The sequence below is a fragment of the Triticum urartu genome, chromosome 2A (genome assembly GCF_056163025.1).
Source record: "Triticum urartu cultivar PI428250 chromosome 2A, HENAU_Tu73, whole genome shotgun sequence".
Lineage (NCBI taxonomy): Eukaryota > Viridiplantae > Streptophyta > Magnoliopsida > Poales > Poaceae > Triticum > Triticum urartu.
In genome coordinates, this window is record NC_141874.1 from 764,789,826 (window position 1) to 764,808,498 (window position 18,673).

At 51.0% G+C, this 18,673-nt stretch overlaps 2 protein-coding genes across 2 annotated transcripts; one reads left to right on the plus strand and one right to left on the minus strand.

The window, feature by feature from the left end:
* Positions 1–3,304: 3,304 nt before the first annotated feature.
* LOC147988049 (uncharacterized) lies at positions 3,305–8,208 on the minus strand. The gene is made up of 3 exons (XM_087542588.1): positions 7,949–8,208; positions 5,757–6,835; positions 3,305–3,429 (listed from the first exon to the last, which is right to left on the minus strand). Exons 1-3 carry the CDS (start codon positions 8,206–8,208, stop codon positions 3,305–3,307), a joined length of 1,464 nt encoding a protein of 487 aa, XP_087398714.1.
* LOC147988050 (uncharacterized) lies at positions 3,424–5,451 on the plus strand. The gene is made up of 3 exons (XM_087545612.1): positions 3,424–3,836; positions 4,188–4,582; positions 5,189–5,451. The coding sequence occupies exons 2-3, from the start codon at positions 4,475–4,477 to the stop codon at positions 5,435–5,437; spliced, it is 357 nt and encodes a 118-aa protein (XP_087401738.1). The 5' UTR covers positions 3,424–3,836; positions 4,188–4,474; the 3' UTR covers positions 5,438–5,451.
* Positions 8,209–18,673: the final 10,465 nt, after the last annotated feature.

The window sequence follows — 18,673 nt, forward strand, 5'->3', positions numbered from 1 at the left end:
TATCCGGGAGTTACACGATCTCATGGTCTAAGGAAAAGATACTTGACATTGGAAAACTCTAGCAAACGAACTATACGATCTTGTGCTATGTTTAGGATTGGGTCTTGTCCATCACATCATTCTCCTAATGATGTGATCTCGTTATCAATGACATCCAATGTCCATAGTCAGGAAACCATGACTATCTGTTGATCAACGAGCCAGTCAACTAGAGGCTTACTAGGGACATGTTGGTGTCTATTTATTCACACATGTATTACGATTTCCGGATAACACAATTATAGCATGAATAAAAGACAATTATCATGAACAAGGAAATATAATAATAATGCTTTTATTATTGCCTCTAGGGCATATTTCCAACACCAAAGCACTCACACGGCCATACTGTCCTTTGGTCAGATGACCATAGATGATATTCTTTGCAGTAGAGTCCAGTTGAATAAACTTCTTGACATCAGCAGCAGTGACACCTTCTCCAGCCTTGGGAACACCTTTCTTGACGACATACCATAGGTCGACGTCAATGGCTTCAAGATGCATGCGCATCTTATTCTTCCAGTAGGGATATTCAGTTCATCGAAGACGGGGCACACAGCGGAGACTTTAATTATCCCTGCAGTCGACATAGCTAAAACTCCGGGTGGTTAAACCGAATCACACAGAACAAGGGAGTACCTTGCTCTGATACCAATTGAAAGTGCGTTATATCAACTAGAGGGGGGGTGAATAGGCGATTTTTATGAAAGTCTTCAAAACGTGGAAGTTTCGAAGACAAACGATAGAAATAAACCTATTACCATGCAGCGGAAGGTAGACTACACTAGGTAAACCATAGTCAAGTATTCAATGAAGTGAAAGCACAATGACTAATAGCAGCTAGGTAGTAAGGATCAGGTAGGAAGATATTATGAAGCCAAACAGAACACGCAGTCACTCAGTGAAGACAAAAGATAGTGCAATCATACAATGACTTCACAAGGACCAACAGTAAGTAAAGGGAAGGGAAGGATGAAACCAGTGACTCGTTGAAGACAATGATTTGTTGGACCAGTTCCAGTTGCTGTGACAACTGTATGTCTGGTTAGGGCGGCTAGGTATTTAAACCTGAGGACACACAGTCCCGGACACCCAGTCCTGAACACGCAACTCAGGACACCCAGTCCTCACCGTATTCCCCTTGAGTTAAGGTCACACAGACCTCGCCCAATCACTCTAGTAAGTCTTCAAGGTAGACTCCCAAACCTTCACAGACTTCGTTCACCGGTGATCCACAATGTCTCTTGGACGCTCAGAACGCACGCCTAACCGGCTGGAGGATTCACAGTCCTCAAGTGTAATAAGTCTTCAGATCACACAGACAAGAAGACTTAAGTGATGCCTAACACTCTTAGGCTCTGGGTGGTTAGGGCTTTATCCTCGCAAGGAATTCTCTCTCAAAGGCTTCGAGGTGGGTTGCTCTCAAACGACAAAAGCCGTACTCTAACTCTGAGCAGCCAACCGTTTATGGTTGTAGGGGTGGGCTATTTATAGCCACTAGGCAACCCGACATGATTTGTCCGAAATGACCCTGGGTCACTAAGGAACTGACACGTGTTCCAACGGTCAGATTTCAAACTCACACGGCAACTTTACTTGGGCTACAAGCAAAGCTGACTTGTCCGACTCTGGACAAGACTCGCTCTCATAGTCTTCACTCAAAGACATAGGTTTTGGTTAAGCATCACTTCAGTCATTCTGACTGGTTCTCTTGGACCCCACTTAACAGTACGGTGGTTCCTATGACTCAACACAAAAGAAAAAGAACTACGAAAGATCTAAGTCTTCGAGCTCCATAGGCTTCATGCGATGTCTTCTCTTGTCATAGTCTTCAATGTGAATATCTTCATATACCACCTTTGACATCAATGTCTTCATACATTTTTAGGGGTCATCTCTGGTAGAAAACCGAATCAATGAGGGACTTCTACCTGTGTTATCCTGCAATTCTCACAAACACATTAGTCCCTCAACTAGGTTTGTTGTCAATACTCCAAAACCAACTAGGGGTGGCACTAGATGCACTTACACATTGGCACCGCCCCTTCCTCTTAGGTGTGCATCGCTCCTTCCTCCGATCATTGCCCGCTCCATGCCATCCTAGATGCCATGATCTATGATGTTAAAGTGCACAACTAGCGACCGGTGAAGAACATGCTCGCTATGGGATATGAGCTTCACTTGCAGCATATAAAAAATGGGTGTATTTTGTGTCACTTGCAAAAGGGGGGGGGCAATGGTTCGCCGTTTCTAGGGTTTCTCGGACTCGATGCATGTCTAGGGATGACCCGCACGAGCTCAGGGTCTACGAAACCAGTCACCTTCTCCTTTTGTCAGTTTGTCATGGGAACTACTCAACTAGTACCTAGGACAAGCAAAAGCATCGGAATGCAAAAAATTGCTTCAAATACACCGTTAAATACATGTAACTCAACCGAGGAGTTGGCAAAATCTGGTCTCCTTTTGTTTTAACTCCCACAATTCTCTCTGAAGTGCAAAGATTCAAATGTGATGCTTGAAGGCCCATGCTTAATATGGGTCCAGGGGGTTTGGCGGCGAAAAGAGAACCCCTCAGTTTAGTCTGGTGCCCTCTAGCTTGCGTTTATTGTTAGAACCGTCATATCCAAAGGCGCACATTTTGAGGGCCTCTTTGATTCAATGAATTTTCATATGAATTTTGTAGGATTAGAATTGCTATGTTGGTCATTCCATTCCTAGGATTGAATCCTGTAGCAATTTTCCTAACAGATCATTTGTATTCTGTAGGAATTCTAGCATCCATTCCAATATCTTGGAAGAGATCCTTTGTTTTTCCTGTGATAGAATCAAACAAACTCAAATAATGTAGGAATCCAACGAAACCGACATTTCAATCCTATATTTTTCACATTCCTTCGTTTTTACAATTCTGTGAATCAAAGACGCCCTAAAGAAATTCCAAAAGACACCATCCTTTAGACATTCTACTACAACGGCCTCCATTCTATGCAGCCCTTAGTAATGTTTTGAAGACCGGTCAGAAAAGTATCTTCGTCATTGATCATTGGGAGAAAGTAAAGTTATAAACTCAAGTTACAAAATGTCTTTGCTGGGATACGCAACTGCGCTTGAATATTCAAGTGAAATTTATTCACGTATGGAGCTGATAGGAAGAGCATGGGGAGGAACATGATGGAGTTGAAACTTAAAAACCAAACTGTTACTGCATCTGTACTGTAATAATGCAGATAATAGAGTACTATGAAATCAACCATCATATCCCTCATCATGGGATGCAAGGCGTGAACCACGCCGGTGGCGGCCAGCTCTGGTGCCGCCCAAGGCCCTCGATCTTCTCCACCCTGCCGTCCTTGAGGCTGAACACCCCGACGCCACTCTGGTCATGGTTGTGCACGTGAGGGCTGGACGTCCGAGCGAGCTTTTAGGCTCGGCTCGAAGCTCGCTCCAGCTCGGCCCGTTACAGCTCGGCCCGGTATGATAATTAGGCGAGCCGAGCTATGAAAATAGGCCCGATTCTCGACCGAGCCGAGCCGAGTTTCGCCCGGTCCAGCTCGGGGACTCGTTCAGGCCCAGCCCAAATTCGCGTTAGGTCACAGCAGAGAGAGAGCACACACGCGACGCAGTTTCCTCACCCTTCTCCCTTTCTCTGCCCAGCGCCGCCACCCCTCTCCTCGCCATGCCGCAGGCTGGACTCATCGGGCTTGGCACCGATGGCGACGGCCGACGCCGCCTTCCCTCACCACAGCGGACACAGACGGACGTGTCTCCCCTGGTTTCTCACCGAACGACAGGAGCAGGTAAGCGATCTCTTCTCTCCTTCCCATCCTTGCCCCTAGCTCCCTGCACTGGCGCACACACACGCACCAATTTGATGGATGGATCATGGATGGATGCTTGTAGTTTCGGTTGGAGGGCGCGGCTAGGCTAGCTAGGAAACAAGATGGATGGATGCTAGACGAGTTTGATGGATGGATGCTTGTGTTTGTTGGCTGGAGAGTGCAGCTAACTAGGATGTATGCTATGCTGCACGAATTTGATTGATGGATGGATGAATTTGTTTGTGCTTGATTGTGTAGACTGATTAGTGATTATTATCTATGTAAATTTTTGTTGATGATTGACCATTTGTTCTTCGCTGATGTATGCAGAGCCCCACTGTCGCACGAATGGACAAGGAAAAGGGGAAGGAGAGTAGGAGGAGAAGGAGAAGGAGAGGAGCTTGGTGTCCATTATGAAGACTAAGCCGCTTGTCCCAGGAAGTAGAAGGAGAAGGGCAAGGGCAAGGGTTGTGTCACTGCAGAGGAAGCGGGCCAAGGATTACGGCAATGTCCCGCTCGCCGAGTTGTTATTAAGGGTAAAAAAAGCTCCGCCGCCTTGACGTCTCGCTGACCTTGCCGACGCCAAGAGCCGCACCAACCCTACTGTCCGCCGCTGGATGGCGGATCTCAAGACCGCCGCCTACCAAGGCGACCACGTCCTTGAAAACTTCCGCTACGAGGCGCTGCGGCGCTGTGCTGACGACCACATCCGCGGCCCCTCCTCCGTGAGTCCTTGTCTCTATTTTCACTTTAATATGGAAATGTATTTTCTGTTTAATTTGGAAGTGGAAGCCCCGTAATCTATGGAAATTGAAGGCTTTTAATTTTACTGAAATTAAAGATGGTCCTGTGTGGCTCTGTTGTTTTCATTCAGTTTATAAGTGACTACAATTCCTGGCTACATAAGCGTCAGTCTGTCAAGTGTCAAGTGTCAAATTTCAGAGGACACTTGAAATCTAAGCATCAAAGAGGTTTAGTAGTCTGTCCAGTGTCAACTAACACTTGAGATATTTGTCGAACACGTTCTGTAGTAGAAACAGAATCCTACATCTTCACCGGTATGGTTGTGCCAAATATGTGTGTCCAAGCTTCCGTGTTTGCTGTTTTTGCTATCCAAAGGTCAAATATATGTGTGTGCAAGCTCATGTATGTGTTGTTTTTGGTATCCAAAAGTCAAATATAAGTTTGTACAAGCTCATGTATATGCTGTTTTTGGTATCCAAAAGTCAAATATATGTTTGTACAAGCTCATGTATGTGCTGTTTTTGCTATCAAAAAGTCAAATATATGCGTGTGTCCAAGTTCATGTGTGTGCTGTTTTTGTGTGCTAGGTAATGGAGCATGATAAGCAAGTGGAGAAGGATTATGAAGAGGAGGAAGAGAATGAGGAGGACGAGGATGAGCAAGGTACTGTGTTTGAGGAGGAAGATTCTCATTTTGATGTCAAAGCACCAAGTGTTATGCTATGCAAAATTGCATTGTTTGGCTATCAACGTTCAATATTTTTGTTGTATAAAGTTCAAAGGAGGAGCTGTCCAAAATTCAAAAGCAATGATGCCCAATTTTTTTCATCACTATGACCATTTTTAAACCATAGATTGCTAGATGTTGCGTTTTTTACAATATAAAGTGCTTCTTTTCCAAATTATGGCTTTAATTGCTGTAGAAGATCAAAACTGGTCTTTAAAAACAGGTTCTGTTACATCCCAACTGTTATGACGCCAGCTGGCTCACGAACCGGCTCGGTCTGAGCCGAGCCATAGCAAAAACGAGCCGAGCCGTCTAAAGCAGGCTCATTGGCTGAGCGAGCCGAGCCGAGCCGAGCCGCTTGAGAGCGAGCCAAAGCCAGGCTCGGATCAAACTCGGCTCGGCTCAGCTCGTGTCCAGCCTTATGCACGTCCTTGCACGGCCACGGCTCATTCTCAGTGTAGTATACGCAGCCGGCCCTGAGCTCCGGGTGCTGCCTCGTTGACACGCATAGTGAATTGTTCACCCCGACAAACAGTGCGGCGTCTCCGATGTCGTCCGTCTCCTTCCAGTGCTCGCCTCCGGTGTGGAGGATCTGCACCTTGAAGGAGCATGCCCTCCGACGACGGCAGCATCCGTGCCAAGTGTCCTTTGACTCCTCGAGCACCACCATCAGCCGGCCGTCCAGCGCCGTCACGAGGTACTTGCGGTGGTCCGCATGTAGCAGCCTCGGCGCGACCACCGTGCTCGTGAACACACCGCCGGCATCAGCGTCCTGCTGCTCCCACACCTCCACGGCACCGGTGTAGGTGATGGAGTAGAACTTGCCATTGTAGTGGACGGCGTCCTCGACACCGTCGCGCAAGGGCGCCAGCCTCCACGCTCCGTCCCCTGCCGTGGCGAAGGCCGGGACACCAAATAGCCGTCCCGTGATCAGCATGGCGATGGCGGCGGTGTCGGAGAGGACGACTTTGCGGTAGAACCAGCGGGGCATACTCTTGGCAGGAATTTCAAACGTCCCTTCCGGCGGGCGGTCCGGCCGTCCGCCGCCACGGTACGGGGGACCCCTGACCAAGTCCTTTTGCTCGATCAACACGAAGTTGAAACCCCACACTTGCACGATGCAGGGGATGGTGGTGATTGACGGGAGGGCGCGCTGCTCGCCGGTGACCGGGTTGATGACGCGCATCCTGGCCTCGTGGTCGGCGGTGACGAGCCAGCCGCGAGAGGAGGATCCCAGGACGACGTGGTCGGCCACCGGGGCGCGCGCGGCGACGGCGCGGCGGTCAGAGAGGGAGAACAGCGTGGCGGTCTCCTGGCCCTGCGTGCCGCCGCGCAGGACGAGCCACGGCGCCTCCGGCATGAACGCGCCGCGTGAGGCGCGGAAGGCCGCGGCGAAGGACAGGCGATCGAGGAGGCTCAGGCGGCCATGGATATTGGCCAGCATGTCCGGCGGGAGGATGGTGACGGCGGCGGCCTTTGCTCGGATCCTCAAGAAGAAAAACCTTTTTCTTTACCGACTCGCTCTGAACTCAAACTGAAACTGCAACCTAATTGTGCTGCTATTCTTTCCTTCTGATTCTAATGACTGACTGGTAGATACTCCCACATAGATCAAGGCGTACAAACTGATGACTAGGGCGACTCCTCGGGCGTCTCCTCGGGCGACCACGGAGGTGACCGTCGAGACGCGTCCTTCCACGGTGGCGGCCCGCCCGGGTGTTGGCGGCCGTTTTTGGGCGCTGATTGGATCGAATGAAGATGATGCGGATGGGGACGGAGAGGATCCAGGGGTTTCACCGCCGTCGCCGACTCCATCGGATTTGATCTGTGAATTCTTCCATTCAGGTTACGACGAAGACGAGGTGGCCACAACCGTCCACAAAGCCTTGCCGGTGGAGGATCCGGCGAGGATTGGGCTTCATGTGGACGAGAGGAAGGAGATGGTCCGACGCGTCGTTCACCGGAGAACGGCGGCGACGGCGATCAGGCCTTGGAAGGGCCCTTTACCTAAGGTACGGCTTCCAAACCTTACGCTATTCGATTTGATTCGTCCGGATTCATGGACTGTGGTTAAGAGGAGGAGGCCGGAAGGGGGCCGGATCGTTGCCGGCGGCGGCGGCAGCCGTGCCGTCGTTGTCGTCGAACGGGATCCGGGCGGCACGAGGCGCTCGTTTGAACCAGCTTCTGGGCCGAGTTGGGCCGGTTTCCTCGGTTTCTCACGCGCGACTAGTTGGGCCGGTGATAGCTGGGTATGAGGCCCAGGCTATACCGAATCCCACTAGTATCGAGGCTGTCGCTGCATGCACGGAAGAGATCGATTGTTGCCGTGCATGCGTGATCACGCCTGGTGCTAGGGTTCGTCGGAACGGGACGCCGGGGTTCCCTTCTTGCGGCCCTGGTCATGCTCGTCGGATTCTTCCCCTTGGTGCCATGGCGGGCCGAGGGACGGGAGTGCCACCTGCGAAGAAACCCCAGACGGCCGCTGCGAGAGACCGGTCTGGGGCGGTAGTGCCGCCGCCGCCTGCTGGCGCAGACCGTGGGGCAGCCGGCGCAGGACCTGGCGCGGCCGGCAGTGGGTTGGCTGCTGCCGGCGCCGGGCGAGGCGCTGCCGCTCAGCCTACTGCTTCGGGGCGAGGTGGCGGCAACATCGGGGCTCGGCCGACTTTGCTTGCGGCAGCCAGGCCGCTTGTGGTGCCGGCGGGCAGAGGTGGCCTCGCTGGACCCCGACCGACGGGGCCGACGCCTCCCGTGGCTGTTGCTGCAGGTCGGGGCGGCGGTACTGGTCCGAGGCTGGTGGTGCCGGTACCTGTCGGCGGTTAGCCTCGTGCCGTGCCTCCGCCTCACTACGTCGCGAGGCCGGCTCAGAATCGTTCGGGACCATCGCAGACGAGGCATAACTCGACAGCTAGAGATTCCTTTGAGCCGCCCCGAGGTCAGTGGGGGGATGATGGTAATGATGCGTATGGAGATGGACAACACCGTGGTTCCTCTTCCACGGGAGGCGGTCGTGGCTATGCCTGGCAGAGTGACGGGTCTACTGAGAGACCGTTTCTCGGCCCTCCAGGTGGTTTTGTCGAGGGAGCCTCCGGACCGGATCACTGCCAGAAAGGTGGCTGCCGTGGACATCGGGGTGGTCGGGGTGGTGGCCGTGGGAGGTATCGCCGACAGCCTCCGCCTCCGGCAGTTGTTGACCATGCAGCGTCAGCCGTAGAGACAGATCACGCTCAGTCTATTAATCTCCCTAGCCAGGCGATGGATGTGGTGAAGGCCTTGGCCAATGTAGAGGTTCCTGTGACTGGGACTGTGGCTGAGGCTTGCGACAGGTCTGATGCAGAGAGGGCATCCAAGTGGGCGCGTAAGAAGGAAAGGATGCTTTGCTACCGTTGTGGTGAGAAGGGCCACTTCATTGCTGAGTGCGTGGCGGAGCTGTGTGATTCATGTGGCAAGCCAGCACATGCCTCGGGGAATTGCCCGTTATTGCGTGACCAGGCTCCGGCACTGACAATGTATGGAGTATATTGTGCAGAGCTGATGTTCTTTGAGTCCCCGGCCATGAGAGAGATTCCGGAGGAGACACAGAGCTTGACCATCGGGGTTGTGAAAGCTACCCAGGGGGAGGTAACTGAGGCTCAGATTGTGCGGAGGCTTCAGGAGCTCGCACCGGGTGACTTCCAATGGGAGCTGGTTAGTCTCGAGGCCAATGTTTTTAAGGTTGATTTCCCCACTATGGATGATTTGCAGAGACTGCTGAGCTTTGGCTTGTGTAGAGTTCCTGGCACTAAGTGCATTCTGGAGTTTCACGAGTGGAAGAAGGTGGAGCCTAAGGGCAAGCCCCTTACGCAGGTCTGGTTGAGGTTTTCGAGGGCTCCCTCTAAGCCTTTGCAGGATGTTCGAGTTGTGGCCAGTATGGGTATTATGGTTGGGAAAACGGAGAAAGTGGATATGGCTTTTACCCGTGCTCATGGATTGGCCCGGATCCTAGTGAGCGTTCTGGATATTGAGTTCGTTCCCGATGTGGTGAACTGGACTTATAGGGGAGAGGTTTTCCCACTCGAGATCGAGTTTGAGGACACTGATCTGTTTGCTGAGGTGATTAATGGGAATGATGTAGATATGCACGAGGGTGACGACAGTGCGGGAGCTAAGGGGGCACCGACTGATGAGTCTACGCGTGAGGGGTCTAACGGTTCCGGCTCTGTTGCTCAGTTGCCCGAGGATGGGACCGGGGTTGAGCCGGCACCCTCACCATCGGTGCCTATGGCTTCACTGCGTTTTGGGTCCTTTGAGCCAGCCTCTGCTCCGCCTAGACTTTGGAGTGACCGGGTAGATTCTGATGATGTTTTTGAACATACGTTGCCTAGGTTGGAGTTCGAGGGTGCTGGTGGATCCTTGGTTGGAGGTTTGGTGAGGGCATCGTCGGCGAGGCCTTTGGTTGGAGGTGGGGAGGTGGATCCTGTGGTTGCTTCTATCTCTCTCGCTTCACCTGTGGCCGAGGTTCCGGAGATGATGACTACGCCCGAGGTGGGGCTAGAGGGTGGGGGTTCAGGGCAGGTGGCCGCGACTTCTCCCCTCCCTATCCTGACACCGGAGACGTCGGTCACGAGGGCGTCAGCTGGTGTTGGGAGAGGTGGCCTAAGGCAGGTGGCCTCGGCTATCTCTTCTCCAGTCGTGGCGACGGCGCCCACGCTTCCAGTGGCGCTGGGGGAGGGGGGTCTGGGGCAGGTGGCCCTGGCTCCCCCTCCTTCGGTGATCAGGAGGACCGCGTCTCCTACGACACCGGCGCCCCACTCTGCGCCGAGGGGTGGGGCGGGAGGAGGGCTCGGGCAGGCGGCCCCCGCCCTCCTCTCTCCAGACCGGCCCGTGGCCCAAGGCCTCGGTGCGGGTCACTTGGCCGAGGGGCAGGGGAGCCTGCTGCCGCCTCCTTCGGTAACCTTGGTTGACCCTTTGCGGGATTCAGCGCGAGGCTTTACTTGGGAGGAGATCGTTGCTTTCGGCGGGATCCCTGACCCGGTCTCAACGGGGAGACGGATGAGTGCTCGTATTCAGGAGCTTCCGGAGGTTGATGACATGCAGCAGAGGTGCGCCATGAGGGCGGCCAAGCTTCATGATGCTGAGATCTCTACTGGTATGTCCGTCAACATATCTAATTCATTATTGCATTTTTCTAATGAGGAGATTATAAATAATGCAAACCAATTAGGAGTTTCACTCGGGGCTAATGATAGTGAAATTTCCAATTTGGTGAATGATCTTTTAGATTTGGAGGCGGAGCATGCCTTAGAGACTATTCGTAATCTCGTAGCGGTAAAACCCATGAATGATGATGAGATTGATGTGTTAGGGGTCAAAGTGATCGATAATCTATGTGCGGATTTAGCACCAACCAACCATGAGTCTGAGGACGATGATGTGCCTCTAGATAGTGCAGTTGTTAGTACCGCTGAGCCCGGTTATGAGGACCGGGGGCAGAACCTAGTAAACCAAAGCGCAAGTGGAAACAAAAGATTTACCCCGATTCTGCAGTTCGTAGGAGTGCTAGGATTCGGACTACCAAAAAATTTCATGATGAATTATGAAAGGAATCTTTTGGAATAGCAGAGGTCTAAAAGACTTGGCTAAAAGAAGGTTTCTTGCTGAGGCATCTCTGGAGCATCGTTTAGATTTTATTGCTCTATCGGAAACTGGTCGAGAAAACTTTGCGCCCCAATTTCTTTCCTATCTAGTGGGTGGTGTTGATTTCGATTGGCATTGCCTCCCTCCGCGAGGAAGGTCGGGTGGTATCTTGCTGGGTGTGAGATGCGATTCGCTTGAAGTCCCAAGTGTAGTGATGGGCGACTTCGCGGTTAAGTTTCGAGTCAGGTCTAAAGCTGATGGTTTCAACTGGGCATTGGTGGCGGTTTATGGTGCTGCACAGCCCGAGATTAAACCGGAGTTTCTGATGGACCTTGTTCGAATCTGTGGGTCTGAGCAACTTCCAATTCTAGTTGGGGTGATTTCAATATCATTAGGAGGAGAGAGGAGAAGAATAATGATAATTTTGACGGCAGGTGATCGTTTATGTTTAATACCATTATTGAAAGCTTGGATCTGAAGGAGATAGAGCTTTCTGGTAGAAAGTTTACCTGGGCTAATGCTTTGCCAAACCCGACTTACGAAAAGCTTGACCGAGTTCTCGCGAGCGTTGAGTGGGAACAGAAGTTCCCGCTTGTAACGGTTCAAGCACTCTCGCGTGGAATATCCGATCACACACCCTTGTTCGTGGACTCAGGGGAGCCGAACCACGTGGGAAAGAAAAATACCTTCTCCTTCGAGATGGCCTGGTTCGAACGCGAAGGTTTCTTGGACCTGATTGCCAGGGAATGGGCTAAGGGTGCATGAGGTAGGACTTCTGTCGAGCGTTGGCAGAATAAGATTAGGTATTTGAGAAGTTTCTTAAGGGGGTGGGCTAAGCACCTTAGTGGGGTGTATAAGATTTAAAAGGACAGGGTCCTTTCTCTTATTCAAACCCTAGACATAAAGGCCGAAACTACGATTTTGCTTCCAGCAGAGCTTCATGTTAAAACTGAGGCGCAGAAGAGGTTGAAAGAACTTCTCCGCGAAGAAGAATTGAAGTGGGCATTGCGGGCTAAGGTCCGCAAAGTGGTCCAAGGAGACGCGAATACTCAATTCTTTCACTTGATTGCTAATGATAAGCATAGAAAGAAGAGGATCTTTCAACTTGAACAAGATGAGGGCAGTATTTTAGGACAGGACAACCTAAAAACTGTTGGGGAACGTAGTAATTTCAAAAAAATTCCTACGCACACGCAAGATCATGTGATGCATAGCAACGAGACGGGAGAGTGTTGTCTACGTACCCAATGCAGACCAACTGCGGAAGCGCTAACACGACGTAGAGGAAGTAGTCGAACGTCTTCACGATCCAACCGATCAAGCACCGAAACTACGGTACCTCCGAGTTCGAGCACACATTCAGCTCGATGACGATCCCTGGACTCCGATCCAGCAAAGTGTCAGGGAAGAGTTCCGTCAGCACGACGGCGTGGTGACGATCTTGATGAACTACAGCAGCAGGGCTTCGCCTAAACTCCGCTATAATATTATCGAGGAATATGGTGGCAGGGGGCACCGCACACGGCTAAGGAATAGATCACGTGGATCAACTTGTGTGTATAGAGGTGTCCCCTGCCTCCGTATATAAAGGAGCCAAGGGGGAGGGCTGGCCGGCTAAGGAGGAGGGCGCAGGAGAGTCCTACTCCCTCTGGGAGTAGGATTCCCCCCCCCCCCAATCCTAGTCCAACTAGGATTCCTCGGAGGGGGAAAAGAGGGGGAGGGGGCCGGCCACCTCTCCTAGTCCTAATAGGACTAGGGGAAGGGGGAGGCGCGCAGCCCATCTAGGGCAGCCCCTTCTCTTTTCCACTAAGGCCCACTATGGCCCATATAGCTCCCGGGAGGTTCCGGTAACCCTCCCGGTATTCCGGTAAAATCCCGATTTCACCCGGAACACTTCCGACATCCAAACATAGGCTTCCAATATATCAATCTTTACGTCTCGACCATTTCGAGACTCCTCGTCATGTCCATGATCACATCCGGGACTCCGAACAACCTTCGGTACATCAAAATGTATAAACTCATAATATAATTGTCATCGTAACCTTAAGCGTGCGGACCCTACGGGTTCGAGAACAATGTAGACATGACCGAGACATGTTTCCGGTCAATAACCAATAGCGGGACCTGGATGCCCATATTGGCTCCTACATATTCTACGAAGATCTTTATCGGTCAGACCGCATAACAACATACGTTGTTCCCTTTGTCATTGGTATGTTACTTGCCCGAGATTCGATCGTCGGTATCCAATACCTAGTTCAATCTCGTTACTAGCAAGTCTCTTTACTCATTCTGTAATACATCATCCCGCAACTAACTCATTTAGTTGCAATGCTTGCAAGGCTTAAGTGATGTGTATTACCGAGAGGGCCCAGAGATACCTCTCCGACAATCGGAGTGACAAATCCTTATCTCGAAATACGCCAACCCAACATCTACCTTTGGAGACACCTGTAATGCTCCTTTATAATCACCCAGTTACGTTGTGACGTTTGGTAGCACCCAAAGTGTTCCTCCGGCAAACGGGAGTTGCATAATCTGATAGTCATAGGAACATGTATAAGTCATGAAGAAAAGCAATAGCAACATACTAAACGATCGGGTGCTAAGCTAATGGAATGGGTCATGTCAATCAGATCATTCAACTAATGATGTGACCTCGTTAATCAAATAACAACTCATTGTTCATGGTTAGGAAACATAACCATCTTTGATTAACGAGCTAGTCAAGTAGAGGCATACTAGTGACACTTTGTTTGTCTATGTATTCACACATGTATTATGTTTCCGGTTAATACAATTCTAGCATGAATAATAAACATTTATCATGATTATAAGGAAATAAATAATAACTTTATTATTGCCTCTAGGGCATATTTCCTTCAAAAACTTATATAACCGAGTATTACAAGCAGTTATTTGGACCTCCGGAGGATAGTTGTGTGTCCCTTGATGAGTCGAGGACTGAGGATGTGCCTCAACTGTCAGCTGCTGATAATGATATTCTAGTTGCCCCGTTGTGATGCCCCCGATTCAATCGTACACTAATCATACACGCAAACGTGTACGATCAAGATCAGGGACTCACGGGAAGATATCACAACACAACTCTACAAATAAAATAAGTCATACAAGCATGATATTACAAGCCAGGGGCCTCGAGGGCTCGAATACAAGAGCTCGGTCATAGACGAGTTAGTAGAAGCAACAATATCTGCGTACAGACATAAGTTAAACAAGTTTGCCTTAAAAAGGCTAGCACAAACTGGGATACAGATCGAAAGAGGCGCAGGCCTCCTGCCTGGGATCCTCCTAAACTACTCCTGGTCGTCGTCAGCGGGCATCACGTAGTAGTAGGCACCTCCGGTGTAGTAGGAGTCGTCGTCGAAGGTGGCGTCTGGCTCCTGGGCTCCAACATCTGGTTGCGACAACCAGGTAGAAGGGATAGGGGGAAAAGAGGGAGAAAGCAACCGTGAGTACTCATCCAAAGTACTCGCAAGCAAGGAGCTACACTACATATGTATGCATTGGTATCAACTGGAATAAGGCTATTATATGTGGACTGAACTGCAGAAAGCCGGAATAAGAGGGGGATAGCTAGTCCTTTCGAAGACTATGCTTCTGGTAACCTCCATCTTGCAGCATGTAGAAGAGAGTAGACGGAAGTCCTCCAAGTAGCATCGTATAGCATAAACCTAACCGATGATCCTCCCCTCGTCGCCCTGTGAGAGAGCGATCACCGGTTGTATCTGGCACTTGGAAGGGTGTGTTTTATTAAGTATCTGGTTCTAGTTGTCATAAGGTCAAGGTACAACTCCAAGTCGTCATGTTACCGAAGATCACGGCTATTCGAATAGATTAACTTCCCTGCAGGGGTGCACCACATAACCCAACACGCTCGATCCCATTTGGCCGGACACACTTTTCTGGGTCATGCCCGGCCTCGGAAGATCAACACGTCGCAGCCCCACCTAGGCACAACAGAGAGGTCAGCACGCCGGTCTAAATCCTATGGCGCAGGGGTCTGGTCCCATCGCCCATTGCACACCTGCACGTTGCGTACGCGGCCGGAAGCAGAACTAGCCCCCCTTAATACAAGAGCAGGCTTACGGTCCAATCCGGCACGCGCCACTCAGTCGCTGACGTCACGAAGGCTTCGGCTGATACCACGACGTCGAGTGCCCATAACTGTCCCCGCGTAGATGGTTAGTGCGTATAGGCCAGTAGCCAGACTCAGATCAAATACCAAGATCTCGTTAAACGTGTTAAGTATCTGCGAACGCCGACCAGGGCCAGGCCCACCTCTCTCCTAGGTGGTCTCAACCTGCCCTGTCGCTCTGCCTCAAAGTAACAATCGGGGGCCGTCGGGAACCCAGGCCCACCTCTACCGGGATGGAGCCACCTGCCCCTTCAGCCCCCATCTCCGAACGGTATCACAAGTAATGGAACATGTATAAAGTGTATAGTATATGCCCATGATCACCTCCCGAAGTGATCACGGCCCAGTAGCATAGCATGGAAGACGGACAAGAGTGTAGGGCCACTGATGGAACACTAGCATCCTATACTAAGCAGTAGGATAGCAGGTAATGGTAACAACAGTAGTAGCAAGGATAGGCTATGCATCAGGATAGGAATAACGGAAAGCAGTAACATGCTACACTACTCTAATGCAAGCAGTATAGAGAAGAGTAGGCGATATCTAGAGATCAAAAGGGGGGGCTTGCCTGGTTGCTCTGGCAAGAGAGAGGGGTCGTCAACTCCGTAGTCGTACTGGGTAGCAGCGGCGTCGGTCTCGGTGTCTAGCGGAAGAAGAGGGGGGAAGAAACAATGAATATAATGCAAACAGATGCATAACGATGCATGACAAGACAAGTAACGGTGCTAGGGGTGCCCTAACACGGTATTAGGTGATACCGGTGAAGGGGGATAACATCCGGGAAAGTATCCCCAGTGTTTCGCGTTTTCGGACAGACAAACCAGAGGGGGAAAGTTGCGTGTTCGCTATGCTAGGGATGCGTGGCGGATAAACGGGCTGCGCATTCAAACTCGTCTCGTCGTTCTGAGCAACTTTCATGTATAAAGTATTTTCATCCGAATTACGGATTAAAAGATATGATTTTCTAAATATTTAAATCATTTTCTGATTTAATTATTTATTTAAACCCAACATTATCCAGAACAGTGAATGATGATGCAAGCATGACATCAGGGTGATGTCAGCAGGTCAACTGGTCGGTTGACCAGTCAAACAGACAGGTGGGTCCAGTGGGACACACATGTCATTGTCTGTTATCTAATTAACCAGGTTAATTAGTTTAGTTAATCAGATTAGTTATGTTAATTAATCAAAATTAATTAGGTGAAACTAGTTAATTAGGCTAATCTAATTAGTATTAATTAAGTTAATTAATTAATTAATTCTATTTTTATTTTTATTTAGTTTTAAATTATTTTTTAAATCCTTTTCTTTTTATTAAACGTTCTGGGGGGTGGGGGCCCCTTGTCATTGGCCCATAGGGAGCCTAGTGGGCTTGCAGGCGTGGTGCCCGTGCCCGAGGCCGAACGGGGCTGGCCCCGGGCGCAGCCCGTGGCGTGGGCACCGGCAGCCAGAACGTCGGCCAGTGGGGGGGCGAGTCATGGTGGATGGGGCGAGGCCAGGGACGACGACGAGCGAGGCGGGAGGCGAGCGCGTCGAGGGGGAAGCAGGGGGCGGCCACGCGCGAGCTCCGGACGGCGCGAGCGGCCGGTGGGCGAGCAGAGGCGGGTTCCGGATCAGGCGGTGGCGAGCGTCCAAGGCCGCAGCCGGCGCGGCGGGGCTAGGCCGGGCTGGCACAGCTGCGGGGAGGCAGCAGGTAGAGCAAGCAGCAGCACAGCAGCCAGCGGCAGCAGAGCAAGCAGATAGCAGCGGCGGGCGAGGACGGCCAGCGGGGTCGCGATGCGGGTGGCGAGCATGGCGGTGGGCGCGCGGTCGCAGCTGAAGCAAGATGCAGACGGCGAGGCGCGCGGCTGCAGGGCGCGTGCGGGCTTTGGGGGAAGAGGAGAAGGAGGGGTTCCTCACGGGAGGTTGTAGGGTCAGTGGCAACGGGGGACGAGGAGGAGGTCGAGGACGACGGCGGAGCGGTCCGGCGAGGGCGTGTTCCGGCAAGGTGGCGTCGTGATGGCGGCGTCGTAGCTCGAGGGGGTCCGGCGGGGAAGAGACGATGGGGTGGCGCCGGCGAGGTCCAGCGAGCGCCTGGCGTCGCCGGGGCGGCGGGGTAGGTAGCGGGGCGCCGGGCGCCGCGGTCGTCGCCCTGATCCAGAGGGGATCGGGGAGTGGGGGAGCGAGGGGAGTGGGGATGGGGAAGTGGGGCGATGGGGGTGGTTAGGGTTTCGGGGGTAATGGATAAGGGGAGGGGCTGGCCGGCCGGCTAGGCCTGGTGGGTGAATTGGGCCGGCCCGTTGGGTCTGTTGGCCCAGGGGGGGTCTTTCTCCCTTTGCTTGTTTTTTTGTTTGTTTGTTTCTTTTATTTATTTTTTTCTTTTCTGTTTTAGTTAGTTTTGGTCATTTAGGTATTTTATAAAAATGTGTTTGCTGCACTATAATTATCTATGTCATTTTTGGCACAGCTCGAACATTTTAGTTTAATATTTTGAAAAAAAATTGTCGTTTGACTTATTTAGGATTTAAATTTGAAACGGTTTCGAATTAACATTAGATTAACTACAGTGACAGAGGTGACGTGTCACCATTAAAGTGAGATTACTGTAGCATGATTATCCGGGCGTCACACCCGTTCTCAGAGAAGGAGGTGTTTGATGCTATTGCACAGATGAAAAACAATAAGGCTCCAGGACCGGATGGATTCTCGGTCGAGTTCTACAAAAAGTGCTGGCACATTATTAAGGGGGATTTGTTGCCGATGTTTCATGATCTCTTCTCTGGGCAGCTTCACTTATTTCACTTCAATTTTGGAACTATCACACTACTTCCTAAGAAGACGGATGCTGTGAGAATTGAGCAGTTCAGGCTGATATGCCTTCTCAATGTTAGTTTCAAAATCTTCACCAAGGTCGGGACTAATAGGCTCACACAGATTGCGCATTATGTGGTGCAACAATCCCAAACTGCTTTCATGCCAGAGAGAAACATCCTTGAAGGGGTGGTAGTCCTTCATGAAACGCTCCATGAAATCCATTCTAAAAAATTAGATGGAGTAATTTTAAAGGTGGATTTCGAGAAAGCGTACGATAAAGTCAAATGGCCATTCCTCCAACAGGCATTGCGTATGAAAGGTTTTGATGAAGCTTGGCTCTGCCAGGTAGAATCCTTTACGCAAAAAGGGAGTGTGGAATTAAAGTGAATGACGATATTGGTCATTACTTCCAGACACATAAAGGCCTCACACAAGGAGATCCGATGTCCCCTATCCTGTTTAACATTGTGGTTGATATGTTAGCAATTTTGATAGGACGGGCTAAGGAGAATGGTCAAGTAGGTGGCTTGGTACCTCATCTTGTTGATGGAGGTGTTTCCATCCTTCAGTACGCTGATGATACAATCATCTTTATGGAGCATGACTTGGCCAAGGCGAGAAATATGAAGCTGGTGTTATGCCTTTTCGAACAATTGACCAGGTTAAAGATTAACTTTCACAAGAGCGAGTTGTTCTGCTTTGGTAGAGCCAAGGACGAACAGGAGGCTTATAGGCAATTGTTTGGGTGCGAGTTGGGGGATTTACTTTTCTCTTA